The sequence below is a fragment of the Benincasa hispida genome, chromosome 12 (genome assembly GCF_027475165.1).
Source record: "Benincasa hispida cultivar pf3 chromosome 12, pf3_genome.v1.1, whole genome shotgun sequence".
Taxonomy (NCBI): domain Eukaryota; kingdom Viridiplantae; phylum Streptophyta; class Magnoliopsida; order Cucurbitales; family Cucurbitaceae; genus Benincasa; species Benincasa hispida.
In genome coordinates, this window is record NC_143489.1 from 36,169,680 (window position 1) to 36,182,237 (window position 12,558).

General features: G+C 32.8%; 1 protein-coding gene across 3 annotated transcripts; it reads left to right on the forward strand.

The window, feature by feature from the left end:
• The first annotated feature begins 315 nt into the window (after positions 1–315).
• On the forward strand, positions 316–11,543 carry LOC120067324 (polygalacturonase inhibitor (DUF639)). Of its 3 annotated transcripts, none has more exons than XM_039018888.2 (10): positions 692–1,069; positions 1,873–2,107; positions 2,952–3,038; positions 3,200–3,369; positions 4,147–4,286; positions 5,660–5,837; positions 5,972–6,566; positions 6,940–7,052; positions 9,534–9,777; positions 11,192–11,543. In XM_039018888.2, the coding sequence occupies exons 1-10, from the start codon at positions 870–872 to the stop codon at positions 11,420–11,422; spliced, it is 2,193 nt and encodes a 730-aa protein (XP_038874816.1). In that variant the 5' UTR covers positions 692–869; the 3' UTR covers positions 11,423–11,543. The 3 variants fall into 3 exon arrangements, 2 of the variants coding, with proteins under 2 accessions (XP_038874817.1, XP_038874816.1); XR_016525419.1 differs by having other exon boundaries at positions 711–1,069; positions 7,859–9,777; XM_039018889.2 differs by lacking the exon at positions 2,952–3,038 and having other exon boundaries at positions 316–1,069.
• The last annotated feature ends 1,015 nt before the right edge of the window (positions 11,544–12,558 follow it).

Consider the following 12,558-nt stretch of genomic DNA (forward strand, 5'->3'; position numbering starts at 1 on the left):
CAGGCAAACATTTGAATTCTATGATTGTTTTTATTTCGTTATTTGTAATTTATTTTAAATTTGTGACAGGTGTAACCTGAGCAAAGGTTTTTGGGTTTACGAACATTTATCTTGATGAAATTCTACATTTTATTAAAAAGGATTTGATTCTATTGCTCAATTTGAGAAAGACTTATTTTCAAGCTTATGCATGCATATAGTAACACCCTTTTAATGTCCGTGATATACTAATGTTTAAGGACTATTTAGACTTTTCTCACATTATCTTCGGGCTAGGCCACCGTTTTTTAAAAGAAAAAAAAAAACAAAGAAGACACGCTAGCAATTTCACCTTTGTTTTTAGTTATACCTGCAAGTGCCCCTTGAAACAAAGTGTTTCAAACATGTCATATAAACTATAACTACACCAAATTAAACATTTCTGAACAAATAACAAGCCAGTTGAAACAAAATGTCTCAAACAATATTTACGCCAAATTAAAACAAAAACCAATAATAATAAAAGAAGAAGAAGGAAAAAAATAATAATACAAACGAGACTGTTTTTAAATATAGAAAAATAAACCATTTGAAATAATTTGTTTTATTAACCTCAAATATTTTCAACCGTTCTACCTTTTGAAATTATTTTAAAAACCAATAAGATAAAATTTTTAATTTTATTTTTTAAAAAAGTTTTAAAAATATATTCTATTCTTTGGCTGTACGCCGAGAAATAGAGCAGAGGATTCGAGGTGGAAGAAGAATGTGAGGCCGAACTTGGGAGGAACATTGACTACGAACAGGTTACGAATCATCTCTCTCAATCAATCCCTTTCTTCAATTTGTGATTCCTCATTCAAACAGTTTCAAATCAACAAATTGGAGCAATGTCTGGAATACAAGAGATAGTGGCGAAAAAAGTGAAGGTTACCATGATTGAGAGCTTGATAAAGAACCAACCAAACACATTTAGATCCATCTTTCAGCGCAAGAAATCGAAGAATGAAGAAAATTCACCTTCCGGTTCTCCTAAATCCATCCCTCAACTCTCTCCCTTCGCAAATTCTGTTGTCGCTCGTTGTTCCAAGTATTTCTCCTCTTATATTTTCCCCTGATCTTCATTTTTGTTTCCGTTAAATGTTTTTTTCTTCTTCTTCTTCTTCTTCTTCTTTTTTTTTTTTTTTCATGTATATTTTTGCTCGAGTTTGCATGTATTGGAATGTTGACGTAAGAGGCTTTATCTTCCAGTATGAACTCGTTTTTATTGATTTATTTTAAATTTCAAAATTTGATGCGTATACCATCTACTACCTGATACTGTGAATATTATTTATGTGAAATTGTTAAGTAAAATTTTTCTAATGTGTGATTTAAAGTAGGATGATTAGCTGTTGATCTTGTGCAAATGACTGATTCTGTAATACTGTGGAAGAAATTATTTATCCATAATCAATCACTTTTCCCTCGTGCTCCATGGAAAATAATGGGAGTATAATGACCTATAAACCAAAATAGTTTATTAATTTTAACCCTTTCTAAAAATCTTCTTCATTCATTATGCCATTATTGCAAAAAATCTAGTTTGTTTGCCTTTTGAAATCTATATTGCAGTCGGTTATATGCTTTGTTTTAGAGCAACAAAAAAGGAGTTTTTCCTTCATAAATAGCCTATACTTTTGTAAAGATATAAAAGTTACTTTCTTTTACAAATTTTTTACCCAAAGGATTTCACAAATTTAAGTGCCTGTAACAATATGTTGCATTTGTCATATTGAAGGCATAATTTTGATTCGGCATTTGTAATGCAATCATTAGAACTGGACATTTGCTTCAGCTTTTATATCATTGTCATCTCATGCATCTAAAGGTAGAGGCATTTCTATTATGCAGGATTCTTCAAATGCCCACTGAAGAAATGCAACAACTTTTTGAGTCAGAGTTACCTGGAATGAATAAGGAACCTGAAACTTATTCTAGATGTTTGTTGGAATTTTTCTCATACCAAACACTCTATTCAATGAGCAGACGTCCAGATTATTTAAGCGACAAGGATTTTCGTCGCTTGGCATATGACATGATGCTTGCTTGGGAGTGCCCTGGTAGTGAAAGCGAACCACTACCGCAAGTGAGACAGTCTACCATTATATTCCATTGATATTTAGTAAGATAGAGTGAGATTATCACTTAAATGCATCTTTCTTTTTTCTTGTGGGGGTGGGGTTGGGTTGTGGAGAGTTGGAATTCGGATATTTTAGGCCTCATTTGATAACCATTTTGTTTATTTTTAAAATTAAGTTTTCTTCCTCATAATTTTTTGTAAGCATCTCACTTTTGGTCTTATTGGACTTCTTACCTCGTCTGCACATTGGTCTTCCGTTGGCTATGGCTTTAAAGTTTATGTGTTCTTTAGCTTTGGTTTCCTTTCTAGAGATGGTTTGTTAGGTTTTAAGTGTTTGCTTTTTGATGTCTTCTCCTCTTTGTATCTCAATAGTATTTCTTCTTCTTTTGTTTTCTCAGTTTCTCTATTCTCTTGAAGGTTAATGTATTTTTTAACATTAGTCTCTTTTCATTTTATCAATTTTTTTTTATAATTTTTATAATTTATAATTTATAATTTTATTATTATTATTTTTTTTAATTTTTATAAAAAGCATTTCACCTTCCTTAAAAACACATTTAAATTCTAAGCCAAATTTAAAAACAAAATCAAAATTTTAAATGCTACATGTTTTATTTTTCAAAGTTTGGCTTGATTTTTTAGAATGTTTTCAAAATGTAGGTAATAGAGCAAGAAAGCTATAGGTAGAAGTAGTGTTTACGAGCTTAACTTTTAAAATCAGAAGATTAAAATAAAATGGTCATCAATTAGGGTCTTAGCTTTTAGTTTTTTATTGTTCATTTACAAAGATAGTAGAAAAAGAGGGAGAGAAGGAATTGATTGTGTTTCTAAATCCTCTTTCCAACTGTAGGAAACTGCTTCTTGCAGTAATGAGGAAGTAGAGGATAAGGAAGAGTGGTCACTATTTTATTCAAATTCTACAAACATGGCTGTTCAGGTTAATAATTTTCTGGTTTTCTTATCTGCAACTTGATAGGCACATTATGTTACCATTATGTCTAGGATGGGTACTTTTGAAGTCTCTTTTTTTTTTTTTTGCTAGCATTGACTGAGCTTTTGAGGTACCAGTTTTTAAAACTTTTATATTATGGTGATCAGTTTGATGACAAGAAAACTGTTGGGCCAGAAGCTTTTTCACGGATAGCTCCTGCTTGCATTGCTCTTGCAGATATTATAACTGTTCACAATCTTTTTGATTCACTGACGAGTTCTTCAGGTCATCGACTCCATTTTCTTGTCTTCGACAAATATATAAGAAGTCTTGACAAGTAAGAACTTGCTTTGTTAGTGCTGACAATTGTGTGATCTTTATAAAATGTGATAGAAATTGTTTCTCCAACTCTATAAGTTTAATTAGGGAAGCTGTTAAACATGGTTTTACAGTTTTTGTTCTACTCAAAAGAGAAATGAAATGATTATCAAACAACACCTTTACTTTTAGGATCTTGTATTTTGAAGTTTGTTCTTCCAAGATTAGTCTTTTAATTTTTGATGAAAGTGGATTTTGATTTTGTTTTGGATTCATGTTTTTGGTTTAATAAAGTATTATTTGATTTGCTTTAGTTCCTAAAGTTTATGCTTCAGGAGTGTTGTTTGGATGATTGTCTCTTAGGGGGTGTTTAGGGTAAGGAGTGGAATAGTGAAGAGTAAGGAGTTATGAAGTCCTAAGAGTTGTGAATTCATAGGGCCCATAGTGTAAGAGCATAAGATATAAAATTGATATTTTTTTGTAGTGGAACCCACCAACTCTTTGGGTGAAACAAGGAGTGGAGTTCACAACTCCTACTTCACACCCTTAATGTAGGCTGTTACATTTAAGCTTGTGTGAAGTGTATGATAATTGCACATTGTAACAGAAATATGTTGCAAGTTGCAACTATTGTAATATGTTCATTTTTAAATCAGTGGATGTCAAATGGTAAATGAAGAAGTCTAAAGATGGGACCTATCTGTTTCTGGATCGTGAACTTTTCTGTTCCAGAGTTGATTTGTTTAAGGACTAGTGTCACTATTAGAGAAAATTTATTACGATGTCTTTTTTGCAGGGTTATTAAGGCAACTAAAAATGCGTTGCACCCATCACCTGGAAATCTTCATCTTTCTGAAGGAGAAATTGTCCTTGAAGTTGATGGTACAGTACCCACTCAACCAGTTCTTCAGCATATTGGCATTTCTGCATGGCCTGGTGAGTCTTGTTCCTACAAATGTAATCCAAGATTGAATTGATTGAATTACCTCATTTTAGATCTTGAAGATTGAAATTTAAGATCCAAGTTTCCTTCTCTCGATTGTGGTTTTTCAACCATTGAACTTTAAGCTTCCTTCCTTTGCTTGTCAAATATAGATGATTCAAGTTCAATAAGTTATATATGTTTATTGACAAAGAAAGAGGAGATATTTTTCTCTTTGGAGATTTTATCTCAAATAGGTTGCAGATTTTTTTTTTTTTTTTTTTAAAGGAAACCAAATTTTTCATTGAAAAAAATGAAAAGAAAAGAGACTAATCCTCAAAATACAAGGAAATAAAAATAAGAAAAGGAGAAAATACATGAAAAAAATGAGAGCAATAGAAACAAATAATGAGAGACCAAGCCTTCAAGAACTAATTACATTATGGATTATCTCAAATAGGTTGCAGATTATGAGCTTCTTTTATTTATTTATTTATTTTTGATATCTGTGAGTTTGAGCTTCTTTTATGGATTATGGATTTGAGAAGTTGTGTAGAAAATGTGTTCTTTTTTTATTAGTTAACGAATAAAGGGTTGGTGTTTTCGTGTTGAAGGAGAAAAGTGATAAGTCATCGTTTTTTCCTCATTTTTCTTCATAAGCTTGCAATGGAATCAAGTGCAGTGGCTAGAACAGTCATTGTTTGATCTTCTCTATTCTCCATTAAGCGATAGTTGCAGAAAAAAGTGAATAAGTTTGTTTTGAAAGCTGAAATTGTTATTTTGTCTAATGAATATTTTATTTTCTAAGATGAATGTTCGGTTTGCATTAAAATAATTAGAAATAATAATAATAAAAAGACTACTCTGTCTAGTGAAGGAATGAGAAGGTGCATTCTGATGCTGTAGGAGTAAAGAAGAGAGGTTGGTTTGTCTTTTAAGATGGTTAGAGAGTTTCAATAGAATCTTGAAGGTGAATCGGTCAAATGGTAGTAGAAGACAAGGTTTCAAAAGTTACATAAGATGTATGAAGACCAAGGAGTTGCAATAAAGCTCTTCAATTGGGCGAAAAACTTTGAATGGACCATAATTCAAACTAGAACTACTCCTAAAACTACTCGACGTTGGGCTGAAAACATCAGAAAACCACCAACGAGAGCCATCACTTAGTAACTCCACTGACATAGTGAAATCCCCCTGGGGAAAATTCCATCCTTTTGCCGGAGAAAGATGCTTTTGGACATCTGTCTCTACAGTAGGAGTCTGAAAGGATAAACTTAGAGGGGTCGTGTGATGTAGTATTCACTTGATTGTTCTGAGGTGAAGATATTCTTTAAGTGTTTTTCCTCCACTTCTACATTTGATTGATCCGGTTTATCTTTTCATGCAGGGAGGTTAACACTGACCAGTCATGCCTTGTACTTTGAGTCATTGGGTGTTGGTTTATATGACAAAGCTGTTAGATATGATCTGGAAGCCGATACAAAGCAGAGAATAAAACCTGAACTTACAGGGCCATTGGGTGCTCGTCTCTTCGATAAAGCTGTTATGTACAAGTCAACATCTGTGTATGTTATCTCTGGAATGATATTAATTATTTTAGTAAATTTTAGTCCCTGGATTTTAATATTTGTCTCCCCTTCCTGTGAGGGTATTTTTATTAATTTATTTTGTGGTTAAACTCTTTAATGATCCTGTACAGGATGGAACCTGTTTATTTAGAGTTTCCTGAATTCAAAGGCAGTTCTCGGCGGGATTATTGGCTGGATATCTGTCTTGAGGTCCTGCGAGCACACAAGTTTATCAGGAAGCACAATCTTAATGAAACTCAGAAATCAGAAGTACTTGCAAGGGCAATTTTTGGCATTTTCAGAATTCGTGCAATTAGAGAAGCTTTTCATGTTTTTTCATCGCATTACAGAACCTTACTCACTTTTAATCTGGCAGAAAGTCTTCCTGGGGGAGATTCAATTTTGGAAACTCTCTTGGGTCGATTGCTGTTGATAAATATAGATGGTATGCAACGTGATGCTTCTGGGAGCCCACCTGAAAAGCAACAACGACAATCGTCTCCAAATTTTCTTCTAGCACTACGTCAACTTGGATTCACCTTACAGAAAGAGATAGGTTATGAAGATGACGCTGTTTTAGCTGGAGATGTTTGGGTGGGTGAGACAAATCCCTTGGAAATTATAGTGAGACAATCCATATCAGATTCAGGCAGGGCTGAAGCTGCACAAGCTACCGTTGACCAAGTGAAAGTGGAGGGTATTGATACAAATCTTGCAGTAATGAAGGTAAACTACTGACTTTCTTGAGAAAGTAGACTTCCTTCTATGAGATACTTGGAAGATATGCAAGCAGTAAAACTTAGTACTGATTTAACTCACGGATTCATATATCTTCTTGATCAACAATTGTTATCATCAATGGCATGCTTCAGTATCTTTTCTTCTATCTCTTTACAACTAGAGGAAATATAAACTGTAATTCCCATTTCTCTCTAATCCAAAAAAAGGAAAACCCACTACTCGGTGAGTGAACCAAATTGATAAATTTAATACCGGACAGGTGGTAAGTTTTTGCATGCTGGGACAGTCAACCAAAGAGAATTGAATTTTTCGAGAGATGAAGTATTTTGGAGCTGAGCCTTTCTCTCTGTCTGTCCAGGAACTGTTGTTTCCGTTTCTGGAATTGGCTAGACATATTCAGATTTTGGCCTCATGGGAAGAAACTTACAAATCAACAACTTTTCTACTGCTGTTCTGCTTTGCTATTATAAGGTAAGTAGCTACTCATTATGTGCTTGCATGTTTGGGTCAAAATTGAGCATTTACCCTGGTGGGCTTTATTGACTCACAAAAGCTATGTTCCGAAACAAAGCCTGTAAGTCACACACATGCTATATTATGCTGATCTTACGGTATTTACTTTTAGCTATTATTTTAAGGCTATGTCTGTATTGTGTTCATAATCTGTCGAGAAATTTTACATGGATATAATTTCAGCACTTTTGAGCACGAGTGATAACGGAAGATGAATTAATATGATAATAGTTTGTTGGGCACATGATCATAATTCATCATTTTAGTCGAAAAATTATTAGTTACGAGCTTGAGAAGTAATATAAGGATCTTTCGTGTCATTTTGTATCCACTTAGGCTCATCAATTCCGCTTTCCTAAAGAAATTGTGATTCAAAGGACATTGGAGTAGCTTTACCATTAGGTGCTTCTCCGAAGTAAATGCTTCTATTGCAATCTTATGTAGTTTTTATTTGTTATTTTTTTTTAACGTAATCAAGAAACCCTAAATCTATATAACCTTAGCGAGCAGAAGAAAGTTCCATCTTATGTAGTTTTTTTTTTTTTTTTTTTTTAAATTAATTTATTTTAATTTATTATTATTTTTTTAATGTAATCAAGAAACCCTAAAATTTACTAACAAAGCTAAATAGCCTTAGAGAGCAGAAGAAAGTTCAAGCTTAAATAACCTTATGATAGTATATGGTTGAAGCTTCCGGCTACTTTCCAAGTTCAGCTTCTAATTGTTAGGCTTACTGATCAACAAAGTATTGAATTTCACTTCAGGTTTAACCTTAGAGAGCAGAACAAAGTTCTCCAGGCTCTGAATTAATGCTCGTGGTCTCCTTTGGTACATCTGATTGCGGCCAAGCAACTAGATCTTCAATTCTAAAGAACATTACTCCCTCTGGTTCCTATATATATGTATTGTGTGTGTGTGTGTGTGCATATATAAAGATTGATTGATAGAAGATAATTTTGTGAAAACCACGTCTTCATTGAGAGAATTGATAAAAATACGAAAAGAGCATATAAAAAAAGGGCCCAACAGAAGGAGCCATACAAAACTAACCATAAAGAAAAGGCTCCAGAGGCTGCACCCTCCTTCCTCAATTTCAATCCCTCTAAGAATTCCATTGTTTCTCACAAACTGAAAAGTGAAAACCCCCATGAAATAACAAAGTAGCTAGAGCATCCTAGGAACTGACCTTGTCAGAAAACAGAGGGTGAGGAAGAATCTCTTTCACCATATTTATATATATAGGAAACGAAGTAATATAATCAAACAAGGCAAAAGAATAACACAGCATAAAGAGCAAGGGGTTGAGATGACCCCTCCCGAAGGAACTAACAAAGGAGAGCCTTCCAATTGTTAAAAATCATCCAAAGGCTGTAATTACAAAATAATTGGTGTAATTTGTACACCACCAAGAAGCTGTATCTTGAACCTAAAAAGAATCAAAAGAAACAGACTTATCATAAAAAATTCTACTATTTCTCTATTTCCAAATGCACTAAAGGAGAGACTGCATGGCACATCTCCACAGCACTTTTCCTTTGAAAGCAACACTATCGAACCCTTCAAGAAGCCAATTGTCAGCTTTGTTAGGGAGGCAGCTCTCCCTAACAAAGCTTTCACCGTAGAGCTTTACATTCTATTTTGAGCCAATCGAACACCAAAGATATTTTCTTTAAAAAAATCTCACACTGAAGATATGAACTGGCAACTTCCTCGGTGATGATCATGGTTCACTAGTCTGCACCCTTGAAAAAAGTGCAACTCTGGGTTCTATTTCAGATACTTTTAGATTTTGCATAGAAAGCACCAATTGGGGTTTAGTACATTGTCGGCATTCCTCTTCTGAATATTATCATTTGTGGTTAGGGCTCCCAAACAAGGACACGAGAGAAGGAAATTACATTTCTTCTATGTTATTTGATGTGAATGAAATATTTTATTTAATTATCATTAAGGGACATAGTCATTTAGTTTCAATTTTCTTTTATTCTTCTAAGATTCAAAATATATTAATCAAAATGCACAAAAATTGTTAAATAAAATTACTACACTACATCAAGATGCCTTATTTGGGCTTTAACAAATCTTGTTCATACAAATTCTTTTAATCACTAATAATAATTCTGGTTAACTAGCAAAGCAATGAAAATTTCATTATATGTGAAGTTAACTCGGAACATGTGATTAATTGAAATATTACTTTTCTGAGAGTAGATAAGATGTTTAAAATGGTCCAGCAACATTACTTGTCTTAGTATTGGCAAAATGATAAGGTTCAATTGTATGGTTAATTAATATTTATAAAATTTCTTTCTTCGTTTTAGCTATGGTTGCATTCTGGTTTAATTAACGGTTAAACTCTCGACTACATTCCATATGTCAAAATTTTAATGCTAAGTGATATTGGCTGGAGATGACATGATTTTGCCATTGGAAATGCAGGAATTGGATAAGGTTTATTTTGCCTTGCATTCTAGTATTCCTTGCGGTTCTTATGCTTTGCCGCAGGAAGTTTGGCAAAAGCAAGCCATTAGAACCTTTCAGGATCACATCACCCCCTAATCGAAATGCTGTAGAACAGTTGCTGACCTTGCAAGAAGTCATCACTCAAGTTGAAGCATTGATTCAAGATGGGAATATTTTTCTCCTAAAAATAAGAGCTCTCTTATTTGCAGTACTTCCACAGGTATGTATATTGTGAATATTTCCTTGAGCAAAGTCATTATCTGATTATGAATATTTCCTTCATCTTCTTCTCCAGAAAGTACTTGAAAGGAGATCGGAATCTTCTACATTTTAACCCCTTTCTTTTGGCCGTGCTTCTAATTTGTTTGTTTATTTGCTTGTCTCTTTCTTTTTTTGTGATTACCAATGGCAATGACTCGTCCTTTCTTGCACTTATCGTTTGTTGGCTTTTATATGTGGTGCCGACTTGTCCTCATCTGTCAACTCTAGATGTAGTGTTTTTTCCTTAAAAAATATATATATATATATATATATATATATAAACTGGGCCTTCGATACAAAATTGGCTTATAATTTTTTTTTTTTTTTAAAAAAAAACACCACTCGAAGAGGAATTAGAAAAATTATAAACTGGGCAGCTTCTTTTGGAAAGCTGGGGTGTGTGCCATGTTGTGGAGTTTACGGGGTAGAGAAATAATAGACTTTTTTTTAGGGGAATTGAGAGTCTTTTGAAGTCTGATCCCTAGTAAGTTTTAATATCCATCTTTGAGTGTTGGTGACGATGCCTTTTGTAATTATTCGTTTGGTCATATTCTACTTGATTGGAGACCCTTTCTTTAGGGTTCTCTTTTGTGGGGTTTTTCTTTTTATATATATATATATATATATATATATATAAAATATTCTTATGTTATTTCACTTTTTCTTAATGAAATTTGGTACTTTTGCCAAAAAAAAAAGATAAGACCTAACAAGATGATGAATGACTTGTCCAAAAAAAGCGGGGACTAAAAGGATAATTACAAAGAGAGACATGAATCGTCTCTTCTCAACCCTCTAAAAATTTCTCTCATTCCTTTGGAGCCTTTACTCCAAAATATAGGTTGGAGAAAATCAGTCATGCTAGAAAATACAAACCTTATCATAAAGGGTAGGATGGAATCTCAATGAAAGTTTGGTTTAAAAAAAAAAAAAAAAAAAAAAATTCTCCATCCCAGGTCAAAGCATCTACTCTTTCCTCTTGAGGCCAAAAGTTCACATTCTAACCACACATTTGTTCATACTTAAAAAAGATCTCCATCAGCCAAAAAGAGCTTAGCTAACTATCTTAAGAATCAAGATGTCTGTGGTTTAAATCCCCCACCTTCAGTTTGTACTTTAAAAGAAAAAAACCTCCATCATAAGACAACGGTCGCTATTTCTGCAGGGTTTTATCTTTTCTTGTAAGCTTAAGGAATCTTTTGGCCTTCAGCATTTTTAGTTCACACATTAATGAAAGTATCATATTTCCTATAGACTGTAAATTTAGTCAGAGTTATATAAGCTTGTAATGTCGTCCATTCCTTATGACCATGTGCAGAGGCTACAATCATATTCCCATGTTGGTATCCCTCTAATGTTCGTCTTTCTTGCAGGCGACGGACATGGTTGCGCTACTGCTCGTTTTGGCAGCATTAGTTTTTGCATTTCTGCCATTTAAGTACATAATCATGCTAGTATTAGTAGAGGCGTATACAAGGGAAATGCCATACAGAAAGGAAACTAGTAACAAATGGATTAGACGGGCAAGAGAATGGTGGATTAGAATACCAGCAGCTCCTGTTCAGCTTGTCAAATCTGAAGATAGCAAGAAAAAGAAATCATAGAATCAAGTCGATGATTCGAGATTTTGTGTATTGTCTCAACTTAAGGTACTTTTGTGTGTATGTGTATAATATATATATATATATATATTCTAATCTCTCGAGAAATTTACATTTCCTTAAAGATTACTTTTGCAGTTTCTATAATATTTTTGGTAGCACACATGCGCACACACGTGCATTTATGTAAAATATTTATTGAGTTCAACGAGGATAGGAAATTTGAATCTCTGATCCTTTAGTCAAGGTCATATGCCTCAATCGGTTGAGTTCAAATTACATTTATACAATATTTAGAAATTAGAAAATTCAGATGGTCGAAATTTGAAGATTTTGGAGAGATTGATTCTTCTTTACACTAGAATAGATAGGATTTAGATGGTTTATTTGAGACGACTTCTAGTAAGATCTTTTTTATTGTAAATCTTTTGTTCTACGTGTTTGCTTGTTTATTGGCTTTAGTGGTTTGGAATTACTTTGGAAAGCAATAGTTTCTTTTTCTTTTCTTTTCTTTTTCTTTTTTTTAATGATTATTATTATTTATATAGTCTTAGTTTACATGATTTTGGAAAAAGGAAAAATTATGACGTTTGAAAGCATACCAAAAAGATATTTTTATGAAATGACTTTATTTTTCTTTTCTCTACAATTACTTTAAAAAGACTTTCGAACATAGATGAATCTGAAATGTTTTGTTTGCTTATTTATTTTAATTTCACAAGTTACAAAAAGATGGTGCCAAATCCAAGCTGCAAAACATTTATAAAATGTACTACCTTGTTTGATAAAAGAGCTGATTTTTTAACCAAATTTAAAAAAGAAAAACAAGTTTTTTAGGCTTCATTTGGTAATCATTTTGTTTTTTATTTTTATTTTTAAAAATTAAGTTTATAGACACTATTTTCATATCTAAATTTCTTTCTTTGTTATCTATTTTTTAACAATACTTTAAAAAACTAAGTCAAATTTTGAAAACTAAAAAAAAAAAATAGGTTCTAAAAAGTTTTTGTTTTTGGAATTTGGCTAAACATTGAATCATTATACTTACAAAAGATGCAAATTATTATATCCAATAGGGAGGAATTAGACTTAGTTTTCACAAAACAAAATAGTTACCAAATGAGGCTCTAGAAACTTTT

Excerpts from the sequence above, each read along its gene's own strand:
- LOC120067324 (XM_039018888.2), top strand. The coding sequence starts at position 870 with ATGTCTGGAATACAAGAGATAGTGGCGAAAAAAGTGAAGGTTACCATG. Across the intron at positions 4,287-5,659 it reads TGGCATTTCTGCATGGCCTG|GGAGGTTAACACTGACCAGT; the intron begins GTGAGTCTTGTT and ends CTTTTCATGCAG. Across the intron at positions 7,053-9,533 it reads TTCTGCTTTGCTATTATAAG|GAATTGGATAAGGTTTATTT; the intron begins GTAAGTAGCTAC and ends TTGGAAATGCAG.